Genomic DNA, 21,821 nt, shown 5'->3' on the forward strand with positions numbered 1-21,821 from the left:
CAGGAATCCAATCCAGATGCCCGGTTAGTACCTGGATCTCTCTTGGGTGCTTTGTCAGCATTTCCCGGAGCCTCTACCTTCTTCCCCAGCCTTTCAGCAAGGCAGCGCTTCACTGGAAGGGTGCTTACATCATCTTCAGAGAAAACAAGGAATATTGTAAGAACTTTTCTTTGCAGGAAGCTTTGAGAACAGTCAACAATAAGCTTCTATTTTTCAAGCATATTTTCATAGAATTGCCTTTCAGCTGATAAATGATTTTTTTTTTTTTTTTTGACCATTTCTGCAGTCAACACAGATCTCCACTGCAACGTATTTTCCTTTCACACATCAAAAATACTCTTTAATGCAGTCATATATAGAAGGCAGCACCTACGTAACAGCTCATAAAAAGTTCTTACCCGCGGAGGCTTTCCGTTTTCCTTGTCTAGCAGCAAGATCTAGTCGAACCACAGGTTCCTCCCCTAAAACAAAAGGGATTTTCTTTTTCTATTTCACAGAAACCAGCAGCCAACAGAAATATTATCCTGTTAGCCCATCTCCAACATGTCAGACACTGTTTTGACAGCTAAACCACATAAACTCATATTTTAACTATAATTAACATAGAAAAAAAAATATTAATAGTCTCAGTGCTTGCTTCAAATTCCAGCTGAGATAGTAGAGAGTGAATCTGAGTCTGCTTGACAGCTATACTTTGTGCAGAACAAAGCTGCATAAGCAAGCAGAATATTATTAGGTACAAATGCTGACAAATAGTCCTTTCGAAGGTGAATGTCTACGAGTAAAAGTACTTCCACACTTTTTTCCCTTTCAAAGGCATTTGCACAGCTCTAAACAATTTATACACAAACTCCTGTCATACTGTGTCCACACCTGCCACTGGCAGCCTCTTTAATGCTTCAGAAATTGCTTCTTATATAGCACTGTCTTCTACAGCTCTTTCTTCTCCTTACTCTTCTGTTTTTCAGTTACCCCCCTATTTGCATACTGACACTTCTTTTCTCCTGCCACTGCACTTAACCTGAGCACCACATCTTGCCAGTACAACCAGGGACTTTAAGCATAAAAGCACGTTTTGAACAGAAGGCAGCACCAGAAGGCTAACATGGGTGAATTGTTTTAATTATTGCTTAACCCTCCAGTTTAGGAGTAATGAAATCAAAACAAAAGCATTCACTATTACCTTTCTTGGAAGACAGTGTCACAGTTCTCACCACTGTCTGGACGTTTTCCTTTTCTGGAGCAGGAAAAATCATAGAATCAATGGGACAAAGAGAAGATCTTGAAGAACCTTCTGTTCAGAGCAACCAAAACGTAAGGAAGTTTACCCAACATAAAAAACTATCACAAAGAACAAAAAACTTTAAATTATTTGTTACTGTCCAAAATACAGCAAGCAGAGCATGTAAAAAAGAGAGGTGACCAATTTGCCTCTGGTTGCCCTTTGAACTCCCATTTAGAATACCAGCTGGCTGAGAATCAGGTTGCTTGATGCCCCCAGCTAAAAATGGAAGTCTGTCCCTCAAGCAGCTCCCAGGCACCATCACCTGCCGTGAACAGGATAGGAAAGTAGGGAATATTAACTCACCACCGTGTCTCTTATTTTTTTCCTTCATCTTCTGCGATTTGATTTCCTCAAGTGTTTTTATTCCAAAATTCAGATTGCCCTCTGAAAACAGGAAACAGTTCATGAGACAGGCTTAGAGGCACTCACTGAGGACCACAGCTCCTCAGGCTTCTTAGCGCTCAGCAACTTTCTGAAGTATTTAGAATAAAGCCTGTCAACACTCCTCACAAGTGAAAGAGCCAGAGAACCAAGGGCATTTTGCCCCTCCTTTCATCCTTCAGGCTTAAAAACGTAGTTTTAATTTTAATCCATTTACACGATATTAGATCCCTCTGTCGTTAAATATGGCTTATCAACAGTGGTTGCAAGGCTGCACGTGCAGCCATTTCAACTCCATGCTGTGGCCCTGTTTTGTTCTCCAAAAGTAAAGAAAAGGAGTTCACCTTTCTGACCCAATGGGCACATGATGGTATGAATGGCAGAAATGAGATCATGGAAATAACCGAGTCCATTCAGCACCCCTACATTTTGTTGTGTTTTTACACCACACTGCTTTTGAGTTAACTGTCAAGTTCTTCTGATTTATCCTACTAAGGTGCTGGAATACCTTGTTTAGTAGTAGTAGAACTGCCTTTGCGAGTGGAAATCACCCGTAATCCATTTTTGCCTTCCGCAGCTGGTTGCTGGATGGGAGTTCTAGTTTCTTCTCCTTCCTCAGAAAGTTGGTCTGAAGGGGAAAAATCTATTCAGTTATGCATAGACCAGATTGTTCATGATTACGTAGCTCATGCAGTGACACTTCAGCCCATGCTTCATATAAAAAACTTTGTTGCTCTTTTGTTTTGTTTTGTTTTTTAAACAGCTACACTGACCTGATGAACTCCTAAGTAGAATACACTAGGACAAAACATCTAGGACTCTAGATTCTCTCTGCAGCTTTAACTACTACACAACACATTGCTCTTCAGACAGAAAAAAGAAATTTCCTTCCTAGTTTCACATAGAACTTTACACAACAGACCAGCTAAAGCCAGGAGTGGTTCTAAGCTTTCCTCCAACGTTTCAGGTTCTGTCCACTGACTGCCAGACAAAGCCACCAGTGACCTGGCCACACTGCCTGCCCTATCGCTAGCCAGACCTCAGGTCATCTGTGATTTATACATTCATTTACAGCACAGATTCCTTCAAGAACCAAAGATTTACACAACCATTTACAGCACAAATTCCTTCCAAGAACCAAAACATGCTCACCATCATCATCTTCATCATCATCTGCAGCATTGATTACAACTGGAGGGTGTGTAGGGCTTGGGACATTTTCAGAGTTTTCCACTTTCATCACCCCCTTAGCTGTGGAGAGGGATTTGACTGGACAGAAAGTTTGTTTTGCTGCAGTGACATCTGAGCCACTTTCAAAGCATCGTCCGTGGACTCAGGCGGACTTGGCAGTGTAGCTAGAGGAAGAGGAGGATCATCGGTAATATGGCAGTTTAAAACTCTGACCACAATTTGGCAAAGAGATGGTAGGAAAGGCAGATAACCCGCACAGACAACGAATTCAGCATCTCCTTTTGCCCATCCCATCACTGTTTACACCGTCAACAATGACTTCCCTTCGAACAGCAACACATCTCCCTGCCACCCAGCAAAAGATGAAACAACAGGAAGCAAACTGCAAGGCAAACATCACACAAAGCCAAGAGAAGTTGAGCACGAAAGCAGAAAACAAACACCAGCAGTACACTCCGTGCAGTACACCTATGACTGCAGACCTTTTCCTGCACTCACAAATGAACAGTTACCTGATGGCCCCTACAGGATTGGCACCCACTAAGTAATACTCCAAATTAAGCGCTTCAAGAAAAAGGACCTAAACTCACTCTTGCTTGGTGGGAAGAATTGTCCATCGATGTCACGTCCCTTTGCATGATGAAAAGCACAGTTGGCTTTCTGACAGCCTCCCGGCTGCTTCTCCCAGTAGCAAGGAATCTCACTGCGCTTTTTCTGAAGACAGAAAGAAAGAAAAGCTCGTGATAACACGCACCTGAGGCTTGCAAAGAGATGCGCAGCTCCAGATCATGACAGCTGTCACAACACAGTGCCGAAACATCATTCCAAAGGTCAGTTTCTCAGTTAAGTGGAGTATTTCTGGGCATATTCACAAAGTTTGCATAAGCTGGAACCACTATGCACATTTAGATTTGTCATCATTCAGTTTGAGAAGACTGGCACTCTCAGACATCAGTTGAGGGTGGCTTAAACTAATACACCTAGGATTATACTAGCATTATTCAGAGGGAAAAAGAACATCTGAAATTGCCTAGGTTAACCCTGTCTAGAACTACTTCTTGGACACTTAGTTCTTCTGCACCTTTAACTTTCCCCACTTCCTACCCCAGGCAGCTAGAACAGCGTTATCGGAAGGATTTTATTTCCCTCTGCTTCCTTCCACCCCCTCTCTTGGTAACAGAAACCAGTATGGTTTTGAAGCAAACGAATCTATCCTGCACAAGCACAATCAGTACACCTACGGCACTGAAAAAGGCTTTTGTTGATTGATTTTGAGAACACATCGTTAGGCACTCACGTCAATTTCCATGTGTCTGAATCGGCAGACGTTCCTGAGACAACGACCCTCCTGCCACAGCTTGCAGACCGTCTCATTGCCCAGAGCAGCTTCGCAGTGGCGGTAGGCACATTTGTCTCCCTGGAACCAAAAGGAAACCAACGAGGAAAATAGAGTACAGCCTCAAAAATGGCCATGCTGCTGCCTCAGGTTGCTACAACTGAATTCAGAATCTATCTGGTTCTCAAGTTAACCAAAGACCAGTGTGCTTCCTCCTCCTCATCTACTCCTTCCTGAAAAAAATGGGGAAAAAAAAGCAAAGCAAAGGAAAGCCAGCCATACCTTGGTACAGGTAGAATAGAAATAGAAGTAGCAATCGTCTCCTTGTTTAGACATGCCGACGAGTTCTGCTAACAAGCTCGGCTTCTCTCCACAGGGACTTCCTCTGCTCTTGGAGAGAGCTGTCTTCACCCTTGCTTGGGCTGAAAGTCGTCTACTGGCTTGTGAGCAGGGAAACCTTCTTTTGAAAAGTAACCCTAAAGAAAGTAACAAGTGAAAAATAATGAGGAACCAACGTTTTTCCAGCTTTCTTCAGTTCATCAAATCAAGTTATCAGTCTCTCGAAGAGAGCAAAGCCTTGAAATCAGCTGTTACATGAACTAACTAAATATGAAAGTTCCCTAAAGCTGCCAGGAGCTTTGTCAGCAAGCGTTCTCTTCCACATCCTCAATAAGATGACTTGGAGCACATCTGGAAGCCTGAAAACGGAGTCACTCCTTAAAAAAACACCTGATCATACATGCAAGTCAATAATCAACTCTGGCTACAAATAACTTCTCTAGAACACAGTTAGGACGCATTAAACAGCACGTTGCAGGCACTGTGGGTCTTCCATTTCACCTACCTGGACAACCTCAGCAAAGTTATCGATCTTCAAAGACTTCCAGTTAACTTCTCCTGGAGGCCGAACCAAGACTGAATCCGTGAATTAATAATAAACGGGTAGGAAGAATTTTCCTCCTCACTTTGCCAAGGGAACCTCTCATCCACAATTCAAACATAGCATGCGCTTTTAAACAGCTTATAACTAATAGAGCAAGCAAGTCCATTTGAATGCTCTCTCAGACTGGAGACAGCCAGGGTTAGTTAGCTCTTCAAAACAATATAAACCAAAAAACAAAACAAAACAAAAACAAAAAACCCAGCGCATTTAGAGATGAACTCGTGATTCAAAGTGGCTGCAAAATGAGGCTCCATCTTCCGCAGCCGGACAATCTAACTTTTTTTTTTTTTTAATTTAAAATTCAGTATGTTCCAATCTCTGGTCTTCAAGATTTCTTCACCTATTAAGAAAACACAAAAACCTTTCCCCGTCTTTATTACCTGTACAGCAAAAAACATACCAGTGCATATAAATCCACAGATGTGCATACGCATACACACATCTGTGTTGATACACACACGAGGAGGGAGTGAGAGAAAGTTAGCGAGAGCGACAGTGAAAATCAGAATTTTTGCCTTTTCGACACAGAGAGCGCGTAAAAATTCTCTCCTTTTGAGGGAACTAGAAAAAAATGGAGGCTCTACAAAAGATTTTGATGAGTATGCCTTCGAGGCCGATGCTTTGTAACATGAGTGATCTGGGGGCCAGCACACAAATATGCAGACGTATGTACATGCATACAGGATAAACAGATCTATACACACAAGCGTGCACAGTGTATGTTGTATGATCTCCATAGCGAGAACAACTCGTAGCCCTGATCAGACACGTAGAGTTGCAATCAATTAAGAGCAGGAAGACAGCAGATCAAGGGTACAGCAAGCTTTGAGAGGCAGGGGAATGCTCACTTTGCCAGTGGCATGGCTGCATGATACCAAGGATTTTGAATTAGTTGGATTTTTTGGAAGCAATTGGGTTTTTCTTTCTGCGCTGTAGCAAATACCACAGGTTTGCCATCACGTGCTGTTCCCTAATCCATATCTCCATCCTCATCCATTGCTGCAGGATCATGAAAGGTTAGAGAAGACGACTTAGGTCCAATTTAACAGCCAATGATTTTTCGATGAGCAGAGCTGCAACAGATTTTATTTAGCCACGAGCATTTTGTTTTTCTTTTTCCGAGATGAAGTCAGAAATTTTAATTATTTATTTTTTTTTTAAAGACACTAAATGTCACAAAACCTGCAACCAGACCAGATAAAGTTCAAATTAGAGTGATTCTGAATCCTTTCATGAAAACGCTGCACATTTCTGTGCAAATTATTTCTGACTCTTCTGGACAAAAGTGGATGAAATAGTTCTTACAAATTAATAATCAAAGGTTGGAACCTTTTACTCACACAAACACTAGTGAATTTTCCAGGAAATATTTTTTTGGCAGGGAATTTTCCCAAATCTAAAATAAAGAGAGGAAAAGTTGGCTTCTCGTATTAGTTACTGCTTTTGACTGCTGGACAAAGGGAATAAAAACAGTAGTTAAGTGCAAGCTTTCCTTCTCTTCTTTACTATGGATAGGAATCGTCACTTCGCACCTTTAGCACCTTCAGAAACACACCCAGTGCCATGCAGGTTCCTCTGCATCTACTTCTAACAATTACTGGTGCTCCTTAGCATGGAAGTTTGACTCAAAACACTCTCCAGATTTAGCTCTTTTGACTGCCCAAGGAGCTCATCATTTTGCTTGTTGCCTTCCAGTTTCCTGAACAGACCGGGAACGCTGTTCAGAATCTGAATGGATCTGGTCTAAGGAATGGGAAGAAAGCAAAACCAAGCATACCTTGCAGCCCTAAATTCCAAAAAGCAGTCTCATTTTAAAAAGGACCTCAAAAGCTTTTTTTTTTTTTAAACTGACATCTGCTAACACGGCAATCCAGGCGCTAAACCAACTGAAGTTGCCCCTGAAAGCCTGAATAAAAATGAGTAACTCTGGTGCACTCAGCAGGTCTGTAATAGAAGTTGGTAAGATTTTTAGATTTCTTTTCTTTGCTCCAGGGTGCCTGTAAAACTTTTGCATTACGAGATTTTGAACCTTTTGTACCAAAGAATTAGAGATGCGCTACAGTGCCAGTAGCTGGGGGTCTGGAAATACACACCAACAAGTGTCATAAGCTTTGCCTTTGCTGAAGGAAGATAAATAGTACCAAGAAAATCTGTCTAGTTTGTTTTACAGGCTTGTCTTTCTCAGTATGGAACAAACGGACCTCCCTGGTCTAACTTTGCCATTGCCTATTCTGCCTTTGTCCTGGAGAGAAGAGCAAGAAAGGAACAAATCTATTTTTGCACTCCAAAAGCGCATTAGAGGAGGATTATCACACCCACCTAAGGGTACTTCCTTGTTTGTTTATAAAGCACCAAGTATTTCTCTTGGACAGTCTCTGTTGCTGGTCTGTTTTGTGCCTTCCATTTACAATAAAGATATTAAGATGCTTACCCCTTGTTTTTTGTTGTTGTTTTTTTTTTTCTCTTTTTTTTTTCTAAAGAACAGTGGAAGTGGAGAGTCGGATGACAAGCAAGAACAAACACTAGAAACTCCTTGTTCTGCCCCTGCTTTTTAATCACCCAGCATCACCCTGGCTGCAAAACAGCCTCTGCTGATTTACCTGCTTGTTAAAGCACCCCACAGGCTGCAAGTGCGGTGTGCTAGGTGTCAAGTTCTATTTCGCGCTGCACAGGTAACCATTCATCTTCCCACAGTCGAAGCACAGAACAGCCTCTTGCTAACAGAACTCATCCCTGCTGCTGCAAGAAACCTCACGGCCTGCAGGAAAACCTCAAGCTAAGAGTTCCAAAGCAAAAGCAGAAAACGCATGATTTGCACTCTTTATATTGGAGTGAATTCTAGCTGCTAAACGCTGCCTACATCTGAGGGCGCGTGCTGAGGCTGGGGGGAAGGACACTCAACACCCACCGACAGCTGGAGTGCAAAGATGCCAGCCAAGAAGGCAAAGGTTAGAGCTGAACGCTGCCTCAGCTTCCTCCAGCAGCCAGCTGGGGGTCACCTTTCAGCACGCTCTCTGAGACTCTGAGCCCCGAGTTACCGCAGCCGCCAGGTACAGCTGCTCCTTGCTGGCCCAAACTATTGGAAGAGTCTTCAAACTTCAGCGACCTGTTTTATGACAGCCTCAAGATCCAATTAATCTGTTCCTGAAGGCGCTGATCGTCCTGGTGTTTCTGGAGCTGTCCAAGAACAATCCTGAACTGAGGCACTCGTCTGATCAGACAGTGCTTCGGCACAGATTTGTCTTTAGCTTGACACATCAAGGTGAAGAGGAATCGACTCTTGCAAGCAACCTCTCAAGCAGGGATCTAATAAGGTGACCAAAACGACAGATCTGAGCACGTCCCTCTGCAGGGAATCACTTTCAAGCCTAAGATGTTTCACCCATCTCCCTGCCCCAGAGCGACACAAGTAAAGCTCTTAAGCAATTGCTAACCTGTTCTCAGTGCTCACGAGTCCCAAATCACTCATTTTACAATCTATAAACCATGGCAGCTGGCACCTAGCTGGCACACGGTGACACTGCACACGTTGGCAGTGTCGTCAGGAGCTGCAAAGTCAGGGCTGAGGGGGTTAAGGGAAAACCACACATCAGTTTAGCAACTTGGCTCCCGTAGGATACTTCCTACGGCAGGAGTTTCAGCAAAGCCACTCAGAGGGACCTGCTGGCTAATTCGAACGGGACTTCTGCTGGAGCAGTCAGAAGGCAGCCGGAGATATCCAGTGGGCATCACTGTCAGTCTGTGGCAGTTTGGGGTCCAGGTATCAGTGGTTAGGTGGGGTTTTCTCTGCTTCACTTTCTCCAAAGCTGTGAAAAAATATTTCTTTTACAGCACTGTACAGTCCCACGTTACGGATGGAACCAGCTGCATCAACTTCCAGTACGACGGCGTTGGAAAAAGGTGCCTTTGGTGGTCAGGAGCACAACAGCTCTGCTGATGTGTTATTTAAGTGTGTTCTTTCATCTGAGCTTCCTCATAGCAGTATGTAGCTGAGGGGGTCCAAGTTTCCCAGGGAAGATTTATGGTTTTTCTCCTACCAAGCACCAGCTCAGTATACAAAGCTCTGTTAATAACACCCAAGCATGTAGATGTTAAACTGAAACTGCTTTTAAACCTAGTTGTTGTGATGAAAATAGCTTAAGTTAAGGTAAAAGTTCACATGGAAGTACAGAAAAACCCAGAAGCGCTTCCTGAGCTTCAGTTTACCAACAGCACCATCGGATTTAGATCCTGGCCTGGCAGCCAGGATGCAGGCTCTGTAAGCATTGCTGCCATGTGGAAGTGCCAAGGCAGGTTTCTGGCCTGCCCTGACTAAAAGACCTTTTTTTTTCATACAAACAGCGTGCCAGGTACGCTGTAATGCCAATGTGCCAGGTCAATAGAGGATGTCAAACAACAGAGGCGTTTCTCCTAATTTCTGGCACGAAAACGCTTTTAACAGCATTCTTTTCACCAAGAAACCCCTCTCTATCTTCTCCAATGCTCCAGGACCTGCTGCAGCTGCAGCAGCCGCGCTGCTACAACCCACATCTTTGCCAAATCTTTTCAATAATTGTGCTTTACCTCGGCAATGTTGAGGTCACTCCTCTTCCTCCTCCAGCTGAGGAAGCAGCTCGCTGGCTCTGCCACACCGCAGGTGCGCAAGCGAAAGCTGGGAACACAGGAGTCAAACTCTCAGTGCTCACGAAGCCACCAGGGCACAGGGCTGACACAGAGGCACCCCGGATCTGCTCTCCCACCCCGCTGTGAGGCTCGCAGCAGCCCCGACCCGAAGCGCACACAATGCTTCGCATGGTGATGTCACCGCTGACTCTGAGTCCCCAGGTGAGGATCTGCCTCACCACTCTCAACGCTGGGGTTGGGTTTTGGTTTTGTTTTTTTTTTTTTTTCTTTTAAACATTCACAGCTTATGGGAAACCATCAGGTAAACCACAGATCGCTAGGGAAGAAGTCCCACACGAGGGAAGTCCGTGCTTTTCTTCCAGGCAGCGGCACGTGCTTTAACACGCCGCGTTCGACAAAGCAGCTCTCCCCGTTTTGCTCAGTGGCAACAGGCACGACTGCAACGCACACAGGTGTAGGCAGCACCTGCAGGTCCCAAACCCTTAACCGGTTTGTAGAGAGCACCAATTTTTGAAGTAGTGGTTCTCCCTTAATCCATGAGCCCTTCTTTCCTTTATTTATAGCGGGTGGCTCTCCTCCATTTTCCTCCTCAGTGTCTGAGCAGACACTGGGAATCGTTTCCGGAGGAAGGGCACTGCTGAAGCTCCTACATCTACTCTCCGAGAAAAGAGAGTATGTCAAAGAATACAGATTTCCTTTCTTTTTCCTTTTTGAAATACAATTTCTGAAATCAACGCTGCGGCCTGGCAGCAAATACCTACGGGACTAAAGAGGATTCCTCATCCTCACTGTAACGTTGTAGTTAACCTCCCAACGAACCCATCTCCCCAGGAAGTGGCCATTTGAGATGGGAAGGGGCAGAGCAAGAGGAAGCTCTCCTTAGCCTAGCTCTTCCCCCAACACCACCTCGCCACCCAGCACCAAATTCAATTCACCTGCTCCGCCCGATCAGTCGAACGGGCGTCCGACGCTGGCACACGCCACAGCGGTGGTTCTGACGTGGCTTAAATCACCTATCCGCAAAATATCTCGGCTCTGTACGCTCAAATAACGCAGTAGTTGAGAAATAACGCCCAGAGCTCACACTCTGAGTGCAGCCCAACAGCACCGAAGCACCGGGAGGCTAAACATTCCCAACCTGGCAACAAGGCTGACCCAAGCAACAGCACGGAACCCTTCTGCACCTTCAGCGTGGACATCAGCGGAAGGAAACACAGATTTTTTTTTTCTCCCGGGGCTGCACCGCTCAGGGCCAGCAGAGCAGCGCTTCCCCTTCCCTTCTGTGTCTGTGCCAAGATCGTGCCTCGTCTCTCGAGTCCTGCCCGTGATGGTGCCTGGCCTCAGCCCCTTGAGGCGGCCATTCCTCCACCACCGCAGCTCTCTTGGCAAGCTGCGAGTCATTTTATGTCTTGTCACAGCTTTCCAGAGCCAGGCACACAGGTTCTGGAGAAGGCTGGGGCAGGACAAGCCTGCTTTAAGCCCCAAACTCCTCTCAGGCCAGGCCTACCCTCCGGGCCCAGCAGCACTCATCCTGCCTGCCCCAGGACCCGCAGGTTGCGCCCTGTGGTAGCAGCAAAGAGCCCCCCAAATGTCTGTCCTGGGGTACACAGGGGTGAGGCAGCCCCGTCACTGCACAGACACCCACGGGACACGTCACCAGAGCCGCTAGCGGCTTGGCAATTAAGGACGTGGGAGAGGAGCCCACGTCACGCAAGCATTCGTGGCTGCCCTGGACAAAGAAAGAAACAGTGGCTGTTTTTCTCCCCATTTAAATAGCTAAAAGCACCGCTAACAGTTTCTTTCTTTGCGTCCAGCCTGTACTACGTTTAAAGAAAGAAGCAGCTTCTGCTGAGGAGGTGGAAGACGCTGTCAGCAGAAACACCGTGCCTAGAATGCGAGCAGGGAAGACAGCGATGCTGCGAAATAAAGCTTTTACAGCCGCTTCAGATCAGTTGGCCCGGGCTCCAAGGGTCAGACACCCAGCTGGGAAGATTGAATTTCCTCCTCGATAGCCTTGCCCAGCTCAATCTTGCCATCCTGACTTGGCTCCAGAGAAAGCCTCTTATTAAAGGCACAGAGAAACAATAGCTTCTCGCCCAAAAACTAGGAGTTCAAGCAAGCCAGTGAAAAAACTGTGCTTGGGAACAAGAACGTTTCAGAGGCTAGTTGATTTTAGTTCTCAGCGTCACTCGTGTCATGGCAAAGGGCCTCTACAGAGGCAAAAGAGTCTCAGCACTGAGGTAGGACATAGCTCAAACACCAGCCCCAGAAGGTGGAGATCATAGCCTTGACTCACCCTAAAGGCATCGCAGAAAGGGCACCAGGTAAGAGGACAAGGAGGATTTTGGCTCTAGGGTTAGTTTGTCACATAGCCCAGGAGCCACTGGCTTTGGCTAGCATTTGACAACTGATTCTGGACCTTGAATGGACGAAGCCATACTCTGCCTCTGAATAATGAGGCTTGCATAGAGAGAAAACCCACACTGCCTATAGGGACTCTGTCATAGCAGTGGGCTTGCTTCTTGATCCCCATCCCTCTTTCCACCCTGCAGGCCCTACTTGCACGCTCTGCCTTGCTCAGATGGGAAGCTCAGCCATTCATCCAGCACCACGAGAAGATGTGGGATTGATTTCACAAGCTGGTGGACACACTGTGGACGTCACAGTTACATGTGGGCACATTTTATTCTCTGGATGCACTCGCGCATTGTTTCTGCTCAACAGCCAAAGCTTTATTGATTCAAAACCATTTCCCTTCTCCCCCACCCCCAGCATGTTTTATTTATTTATTTATTTATTTTAAATTTTGTATATGTACCCCTTTTCCCACCCCTCAACTGCTCGTCCACTTCTGATTTGAGTAGTATCTCTGCTTGGAATCTGTTTTCTCAGAAGAAGCTAACTGACAATTCATTCTTTTTTTTTTTTCTTCCAAGAACCATATAAATTACATGCAAAACATTGTACACGGAGATTAATATCAAAATGCAATACAGATCAGGTACACTTTAAGCTGGACTCTAGGATATGGCAAACACACCAGGGTACATATTGCTTTGAAACCACCATTTTTTTTTAATGTCATGCATACCACATAATATTCAGTCTTTTGGTTTGTATTTTTCTGTTTTTATACAAAAATACCAGTGCTTATTATACTAGTTACTGGAAAAGAAAAAAAAAATCAGATCTGTGTGCCCTCTTCAAATCAAAATTTTGTTGTGAGAGCACTGGATAAATATATATACACACACCAACAAGTGTCATAAGCTTTGCCTTTGCTGAAGGAAGATGAATAGTACCAAGAAAATCTGTCTAGTTTGTTTTACAGGCTTGTCTTTCTCAGTATGGAACAAACTGACCTCCCTGGTCTAACTTTGCAGTTGCCTATTCTGCCTTTGTCCTGGAGAGAAGAGCAAGAACAAATCTATTTTTGCACTCCAAAAACGCATTAGAGGAGGATTATCACACCCACCTAAGGGTACTTCCTTGTTTGTTTATAAAGCACCAAGTATTTCTCTTGGACAGTCTCTGTTGCTGGCTTGCTTTGTGCCTTCCATTTATAAAAAAGATATTATAAACAAGATAATAAAGATATTAAGATGCTTACCCCTTGTTTTTTACCCTCCTCTTTGGGTCCAAACATCTAGATGGAGGGTGCAAAACAACACTTTTGAATCCAGACCCTGAGCTGCAGAGTCCAAAGGCCCAGCTTTCGGCTCCAAAGCCTGACTTGGAGATACAAGACACGCCCTGTCCTCCTCCTCACTGCCTCTTGCCTCCTCCCCTCCTCAAATTTTAACCGTCTCAAACCTCATTATTAGGGCCCCAGGCATCCTTATTTCACCCCAAATCCCTATGTTCAGGGTCCACAACCTCCACTTGGTATCTGAACTCTTCCTCTGATTGCCTTAACCTTCCATTTAAGAGACAGGGTGCTCCTTTCAAGTGACTGAGTGCTTTGGGTCAGGGCCCTGACACTTGCTTCTGGATCCAAAGCTAGATTTTCCTTGCTTCCAGCCACACTCTTACTAACCAGGCTGCCATTTTTAGGGCACAATGCCCGATTTTTAGGGTCCACATTTTCAATGCAAGGTGCCAAGCGGCCTTTAGAAATGGCGAGGCTTTCTTTCAGAGGAACACCCCTGCTTTCAAATTCCCAAATCCTCATGCTAGGAGCCGAGGCCAGAATTTTAGGTTCCAAAGCCTCCTTTTTGGGTCCAAACACCCATCTGGAGGGAGCAAAGCATCGCTCTTGGATCTAGACAGAGGAGGGCAGGCTGTGCTGTCTGACATTTTTAGGCCCCGGCCTCACATAGTAGGGCAAAAGCCTCTCTTCCTTGGGCTCAAAAGCCTTGATTGAAAGGATAACCTCTCCTGGTTTTTTGTTGCTTACACATCAATCTTAGAGACCAGGCTGCCATTTCCAAGGAACAATTCCCTATTTTTAGGATCCACAATTCTATGATAAGATGCAACACGGCCTTCTTAGATGGCCAGGCCTCCCCCTTAACCTAGCTTCTGGATCCAATGTCAGATTTTTCTTGCTTCCAGCCACACTCTTACGGACCAGGCTGCCCATTTTTGGGCAACATGCCCAATTTCTAGGGTCCACACTTTGATCGTAAGGTACAAAGCGGCCCTTTTAGATGCCGAGGCCTTATTTGAGAGGAAAACCCCTCATTCCATATTCCCAAATCCTCATGCTAGGAGCCGAGGCCTGAATTTTAGGGTCCAAATACTCCTTTGTGGGTCCAAACACCTAGATGGAGGAAACAAAGCAGCACTTGAGGATCCAGACCCTGAGCTGCAGAGTCCAAAGGCCCAGCTTTCAGCTCCAAAGCCTGACTTGGAGATACAAGACACGCCCTCTCCTCCTCCTCACTGCCTCTTGCCTCCTCCCCTCCTCAAATTTTAACACGCCATCTAAGAAGGACGCGTTGCATCTTATAATAAAATTGTGGACCCTAAAAATAGGGAATTGCCCCTTGGAAATGGCAGCCTGCTCTGTAGGATTGACGTGTAAGCAAGAACAATCCTGTCAAAAGGAGGGTTCATCCTTTCATTCAAGGCTTTGGAGCCCAAGGAAGAGGCTTTCTGCCTCAATATGTGACTCTGGGGCCTAAAAAGAATGCTTTGGGCCCTAAAAGTGAGAGCCTGGGTCCGTTTTAGTGCATCATGCCTGTAATACACAATAAATGTTTGTTCATTGTGTTTTGTATTATAAAAACAAGGAGTTCCGTTTGAGGAGCAGGAATTGCGAAGGCTCCCTGCTCAAGTAAGGAGCTGTATAATACTTGGCTGGACACTATGAAAATTCTTTTGCTTAATGTAACAAAAAAGAGAGCCCCCTCCCCTTCTCTCCTACTGCATCTCAGTTGCCTCTTTTCTTCAAAGACGCTGTTGCAAAGCTCATGTAACCATCTCCTGATAAGTTGCTAACCTAGTGTCTCAACATCCTGCCTTCCTGTCTCACGCTGGGCCAACATGACCAAATCTAAAAAAAAGAAGTTGAACCACAATGCCGAGGAAGACTACAGCCTTCATCTTCACGACCACCAGAGGGACAGAGACAACGCCCTAGCAACAGTGCGCGCAGTCGCAGAATATACCAGGATGTGCTGCATAATCCCGGAATTACCGAGATATAAAAAGGGACCCTGGCGGGTGTGAGGTGCGCGCCGATGGCGGAGCCGAGACTCCCCGGCCGCCCAGCACTGTTTTGCTTGCTGTTGGCTTGCTCAATAAATTCCTTTCTATTCTTAATGCAATGCTCTCTGAAAATTAATTAAGGGGGCAACTTATAGCACAGGCCGTAAGCTAGAGACTCCAAAGGCCCAGGATCCAGGTCTAAAGCCTCACCTTGACGACCAGGCCCGTCCACACTCCCCCTCCCTCTCCCTCCCTCCCTCCCTCCCTTCGTCTCTCTCTCCCTCCCCATTTTAAGTGTTCAAAGCCTCATTAGGAGGCCCCCGTGTTTCCTCTCTAGGCTCCAAAGCCTTCTTTTCAAGCTCCAGAACCTCCACTTGGCATCCCAAGTCTTCTTCTGATCATCTAAACCCTCAGTTTGCAGGCCCAGGGCCTCATTTGTAGGGACCAAGCCCTTTCGTTCAGGGCCCTAAGACTGCTCTCAGGAGACAAAATTGGCTTCTTAGTGCTTACACCCTCACTTTTCTGGCCCAGGCTGTCATTTTCAGGGCACAATATCTTCTTTTTTAGGGCCCCCCATTTGCACTGTAAGGTGCAGAGCTGCATTTTTCGGGTGCAAAACCTTATTTGTGAGAAAATTCCCTCCCTCCCCATTTTAAGTGCTACGAGTGGTTAGAGGGGCGTTGGGTAAAGGGAAAGGTTGTGTGGTTGTGGTGGCTTGGGGGCTTACTGTATCCACCTCAGCTATTGTGTGCTATTTTGTCAGTTTGGGATCTGGAAGTTGGATCTCAACACTGAAAACTAAGGGGAGATTTTATTGGTCTCCATACTGTTATAGTTTGCTCCTGAGGTCCACCCCTCAGGAGCAAACTGCTCCAACCTGGGTCCCCCACGGGTGGCAGCTCCTGCCAGGCCCCCTGCTCCTGCGTGGGCTCTGCTCCACAGGCTGCAGCTCCGGCCCACAATCTGCTCCGGCGGGGGTCCTCCACAGGCTGCAGCCTGCTTCGGTGCAGGGCCACCTGCTCCACCGTGGCCTCTTCCACGGGCTACAGCGTGAAACCCTGCTCCACTGTGGTACTCCATGGGCTGCAGGCGGACAGCCTGCTCCGCCATGGTCCTCACCACAGGCCACAGGGGAACTTCTGTTGTGGTGCCTGGAGCACCTCCTCCCACCCCTTCACTGACCTTGGTGTCTGCAAGGCCGTTTCTCACTCCTCTCTTTCTCCCAGCTGCTGTTCCACAGCAATTTCTTCCCTTTCTTAAATATGCTCTCACAGAGACGCAGACAACATCGCTTATTGGCTTGGCTCTGGACAGCAGCAGGGCCCTTATCTAAAATGGGGCAGCTTCTGGATTCTTCTCACAGAAGCCACCCCTATGGGCCCCTGCTACCAAAACTTGCCAAGTAAACCCACTACAATTTCTTATTGTTCATATTGTTCAAAAGGGATGGAAAATGGAGACTTGTTTGTCATCAAGAAAAGGAATGGAAAATGGAGCCTGTTCAGTCCTGGAACTTAAAGGATTCTTTGTTACCTTTCCTGACCGTACATATGTGTAGGCATACTTGGGTTTAGTATGTAAAGCAATGTTCTGTATATCTAGAATGTTTGATGTTTGTGTGTGCGTTTTGGTGGAGCGTGGACTCTCTGCACACCCAGTGCTGTTTACTTGCCTTTTATACCTTTTATAAATATTTGTTTTACAAATATTACAAAATTCAGATTGAGATCTCATTTATAACAGGGGGGAAAATGAGCTCTGGTCCCACGCTGCTCTCAAGAAACTGTGTAGGAGAAGGACGTGAGGAGGGAGCAAGCTGCGAGTCATATGCCAGATGTCCTGCGCCTGTCTCGGAGGTTGGCAATGCTGGCCCAAAGGTGTGGTGCAGGCGCTGCCACTCCAGGGCTGCAGCCCCATCTGAGGGACATCTCCTGTGGCGCGGGGAGCACTGCCAGCAGCCCGAGGGAAGCGATCCTTCCTCTCCGCCGCAAGAGCGGCCTTCCCCTTGCTTGGGTGCCGAGGGCCCAGGCCCCAGCATGGCACCTCCAGCCACCCCCGTGAGGCAGGGGCTCTGTCACAGTGGGCGTCAGGCAGCTTTGGGCATCCCTGCCCAAATAGGGGGCGCGCAGCGGTGATGTCACAATGGCCATTGTGACCCGCGGGGCAAGGAGAGTATAAAAGGCTGCTGGGCCCGGGCCGTGCCTCAGTGCGATTTGGTGAGTTGGGGAGAGGGCAGGGAGGAGGGGGCAGCCCGGGGCTGCCGAGGGAGGAGGGGTCCCACACCTCAGGGCCCGTGCTACAGACTCACCCTCGTTCTGCTTCCCCCTCAGGTTCGGCAGAGGAGTGTGTGGAGGAGAAACCCCGGCACCGCTGAGGCAGGGACTCTCCAAGTGCTCACTGTCGAAGTGCACCATGTCTGCAAGGAACGAGAATGCTCCCGACTCGAGGGAGCGAGGTGAGAGAAAAGTATCCCTTTTCTCAGCAGGGCCCCTCTGCTCCTTGGCAGGGGGGACCCAGGTCGGGCTGTGGGTGCCTGCTGGGCCCCTTCCCCTCCACAGCCTCTGGCCCTGCCCATCAGCCAGCATGGCAGGGACAGAACAGGCCCTTGGGGACAGTCCCTCGGGGACACCTGGCCCCGCAAAGGTGCTCAATGGCTGAGCCATTTTCTCTCTCTCCTCCAGCATGCATGCTGTGTGGCCGGGTAGATGTCGACGTGAATGTCTGCGGCCATACATACGAAAGGGTTGGGCTCTGTGCCCACTTACATTGCATGGTGAGTTCCCCCAGGGGTCCTGTCAACATCCCACCAGGGATGATCCCTTCAACTATGACTCCTAATGAGATCCTGCTCTTTTCTCTTCTATAGCTTTTTGCGAGTGGCGTTGAGCAGCATGAACTCGTAGGACAGGGAAGTGCAGGAATAAGAGTGGGAAATGCAGTAATTTTAGTAGAGGATGTACGGCGTACAGTCAGGCAGGCATCTCAGAAGGTGAGGACCTGACAGGGACAGGGAGGTTTGTGCCAGGAGATGCTCCCGCAAGCTTAGCCTGGACCCCAGGGAAGCAATCCCGGCCTTTCCAACCTGCTCCAGGACAAACTGCTGCTCTGGCAGACGAGCCTTGTCCACCAGGCGGGTCTGCAGAGTGTGTCCTGCACCCTGTGCCCTGCCCTGCCCAGGGGTGTGGGGTCAGCGGTGGCGGCATCGAGCCTGCTGCTAATGGGGCTGTTGTGTTCTCTTCAGCAATGCTTCGTCTGTGGCAAGCGAGGGGCCACCATCACCTGCACGGTGAGAGGCTGTGAACGCTGCTTCCATCTCCCCTGCGCCTCAGAGGGAGAATGCGTCACCCAATACTGCGGGCAGTACAGGTAAGGGCTGCCGGCACCAGCCAAGCAAGAGAGGACCCCACGGTGATGCTTCCCAGCAGCCTGGCAGAGCCAGAGGCAGCGCCAGAGCCTGGATGGGCCTGGGGCTCCTTCACGTTCCTCTGCCCTCCTCGCCACAACCGCGGCGGGCCCAGCACTTCTCACCTTGCCCTTCCCTTCCCTCTCCCCCCCAGTTCCTTCTGCTCGGAGCACCGCCCGCAGCAGGCAGCGCAGGCAGCTCCAGAGCAGGGCACCACCTGCATCATCTGCATGGAGCCTGTGGGGGACAGCACGTCCTACCACACCATGGTGTGCCCAACCTGCAATCACGCCTGGTTCCACCGGCGCTGCATCCAGGTAGGAGCCCTCCCCTCACCCTGCGGGCACGGCAGCTGCTCAGCAGCACCAGGGCCCGCTCACCGCTCACCGCCTGTGTTCCTGCTGCAGGGACACGCCATGTGTGCAGGCATTCTCTGCTTCCAGTGCCCCATATGCAGAGACACGAAGAAGTTTCGTAAAGAGATGGCCCACATGGGGATCCGAATCCCAGTCAGGTTGGTATCCCTCTACCCTACTCTTGAGGCACGAGGGCACAAGCGCTGTGCACAGCCAAGGACTGGACAATTTCATCCCTTCTCTTGCAGACGACCAACCTGGGAGGACAACGACGCCTTTGCATCACAGCGTGAGAGGCACCAGCGCTGTGATGCCAGCGAATGCCTTTACCCACGAGGCAGGGAGCAGGCAGAAGTACACGGGTGAGTTGCCTCAGCAGCCATCTGGGGCTCTGCATGGGACCTCAGCATCGCTGCAGGCTGGGGGAGGCAGGACAGAGCAGAAGGGATGTGCCAGCCACTCCCTGCCTCAGACGCTTTGTCCTCACACCCACAACCCTTTGCTTCTTCCCCAGGCCCTGGCAGCTGCTCCTGTGCCGCTCCTGTGCTGCCGAAGGCACCCACCGGCGCTGCTCCAACTTGACCAACAGAGCAGGCACCTGGGAGTGCGCCAGCTGCGCTGGCGTGGACAACGGTAAGACGCACAGGCCGCATGCTGCTGGGCTGCAGGGGCTCAGGGCAGCCTTGCCAGAGTCTCTCTGACCCAGGACGGAGCAGAGCCTCTACTGCCGTGGGTCTGGAAGTCCATCCCACTCACCTTCCTGCCTCCTCTTACAGCCTCCAGTGCCAACCAGGGGCTCGCCAGCTCTAGCACCTCCAGTGCAGAGGCTCCGGGGCCCTCCCATGGCCCCCCAGCACCCGAAAGCAGCAGCCTCAGCAGCAGCAGCAGCAGCCAGGCAGCACCAGGGCCATCCCACAGCTCCCAGGGGACTGAGAGTGGAAGGCCAGCAACAGAAGAGAGGGCAATCCGCCAACCTGTACGTCAGGCCCAGGACACCTGTAATGATCCCGGAAGAAGCCGCACGAGGAGCCGTGCTGCAGAACCCAGCGCTGAGAGCAGCACGCCCAGCTTGGCCAGACAGAGGGCACCAGGAACCTCCAGTCACTCCATGGTGCCCGAAGGCAGACTCCCTCCCAGCCAGCGGGGACGACCCCAGAGAAGAAGCCGCTCACCGCTGGAACATCAGGCCACAGATGCCCAGAGCCAGCCCCAAAGACGCCGCAGGAGATGCCATGAACCACAGACCAGTGCTGGGAGCAGCAGCACCACCCGATCTCCCAGGCAGGCGGCATCGGGGTCCCCCAGTGGATCCCCAAGACGTAAACGGCGACGATCCTCCAGCCAGCAGGGGCGACCCCAGAGAAGAAGCCGTTCACCGTTACAACATCGGGCTCCAAATACCCAGAGGCAGACTGGAAGACGGTGTGGCAGCAGACATGCTACAACCCCTAGTGCTCAGAGCAGCAGTGACAGCAGTAGCCGCTCTGACAGTGAAACAGCACCAGGAACCTCCAGCAGTTCCTGCATTACGGCTTGCCGTGCCAACCTGGGGCTCACCAGCCCTGGCACCTCCAGTCTGGATGTTCTGGGGCCCTCCTGTGGCTCCCCAGCACCTGAAAGCAGCAGCTGCAGCACCAGCAGCCAGGCAGCACCAGGGCCATCCTACAGTTCCCTGGTACCTGAGAGCAGCAGCCCCACCAGGCAGCAGGGGACAGAGCAGAGGACAATTCGCCCACGTTTACATCAGGCCCAAGACACCTGCAACAGGCCCAGAAGACGCCACAGGAGCAGCCATGCACCACAAACCGGTGCTGGGAGCAGCAGCACCACTCGATCTCCCAGGCAGGCGACATCGGGGTCCCCCAGTGGATCCCCAAGGCGTAAACGGAGACGATGCTCCAGCCAGCAGGGGACGGCCCGGGCAAGAAGCCGCTCCCCATTACGTCAGGCCACAAATACCCAGAGCCGGCCCCGGAGACAGCGTGGGAGCAGACGTGCTGCATCCCCCTGTGCTCAGAGCAGCAGCAGCAGCAGCAGCAGCAGCTCTGAGAGCGAAACGGCATCGGGGTCCTCCAGCGATTCCCTGGTGCCTGAACGCAGCAGCCACTGCAGCCACACCGGGCCAGTCCGGACACGAAGCCGCTCCCGGTTACAACGTCGGGCCTCAAATCCCTACAGCCGGCCTGAACAACGCCGCGGGAGCAGCCGTGCTCCAGCCCGACGTCGTGGCCCCAGTCCCCAGCCGCCATCACAATAAAGCTTGCTGCCAATCCCATCTGTGCGGAGAGATCACACGCGCGTGTCGGCTTCAGCCTCACTTGCACTCCCATTAGATGGATTAGAAAAATAACAGAATTCCAGTAAGCACGTTTGGCTTAATCACATTGTCCAGAAGGGGTTACGATCTACACAGCCAGGCATATTGTTGGGCTGTACATGTCCCAGTTATCAGCCAACCGTCACCCTGTAGACTATGGCAGGTAAAATTGGGAGCTGTGATATTATCGTGTCTTTGGGGAATTGTGGTATGAACGTTCCCTGTGAGATTCCCAAGTTTCACTCCATTCCAACACCCCTCTGTTTCTAACAAAATCACAGAATCACAGAATTTCTAGGTTGGAAGAGACCTCAAGATCATCGAGTCCAACCTC

The 21,821-nt window shown here is 49.2% G+C and overlaps 1 protein-coding gene and 1 pseudogene across 1 annotated transcript; one reads left to right on the forward strand and one right to left on the reverse strand.

Moving 5' to 3' along the window:
• Window positions 1-381: 381 nt before the first annotated feature.
• On the reverse strand, window positions 382-16,521 carry LOC140003630 (zinc finger CCCH domain-containing protein 11A-like; annotated as a pseudogene).
• A 1,216-nt stretch (window positions 16,522-17,737) lies between these two features.
• Window positions 17,738-20,622, forward strand: LOC140003631 (PHD finger protein 7-like). The gene is made up of 10 exons (XM_072044498.1): window positions 17,738-17,866; window positions 18,093-18,184; window positions 18,278-18,400; window positions 18,653-18,777; window positions 18,969-19,131; window positions 19,222-19,328; window positions 19,419-19,532; window positions 19,685-19,803; window positions 19,947-20,146; window positions 20,512-20,622. The coding sequence occupies exons 1-10, from the start codon at window positions 17,824-17,826 to the stop codon at window positions 20,620-20,622; spliced, it is 1,197 nt and encodes a 398-aa protein (XP_071900599.1). The 5' UTR covers window positions 17,738-17,823.
• Window positions 20,623-21,821: the final 1,199 nt, after the last annotated feature.

This window comes from Anas platyrhynchos, chromosome 13 (genome assembly GCF_047663525.1).
Source record: "Anas platyrhynchos isolate ZD024472 breed Pekin duck chromosome 13, IASCAAS_PekinDuck_T2T, whole genome shotgun sequence".
Taxonomy (NCBI): Eukaryota; Metazoa; Chordata; class Aves; order Anseriformes; family Anatidae; genus Anas; species Anas platyrhynchos.

Bases quoted from the DNA above. Each gene is read 5' to 3' on its own strand.
- LOC140003631 (XM_072044498.1), top strand. From the start codon at position 17,824: ATGTCTGCAAGGAACGAGAATGCTCCCGACTCGAGGGAGCGAG. The intron at 19,132-19,221 runs GTAGGAGCCCTC...TTCCTGCTGCAG, and splicing joins TCCACCGGCGCTGCATCCAG to GGACACGCCATGTGTGCAGG. The intron at 19,804-19,946 runs GTAAGACGCACA...CTCCTCTTACAG, and splicing joins CTGCGCTGGCGTGGACAACG to CCTCCAGTGCCAACCAGGGG.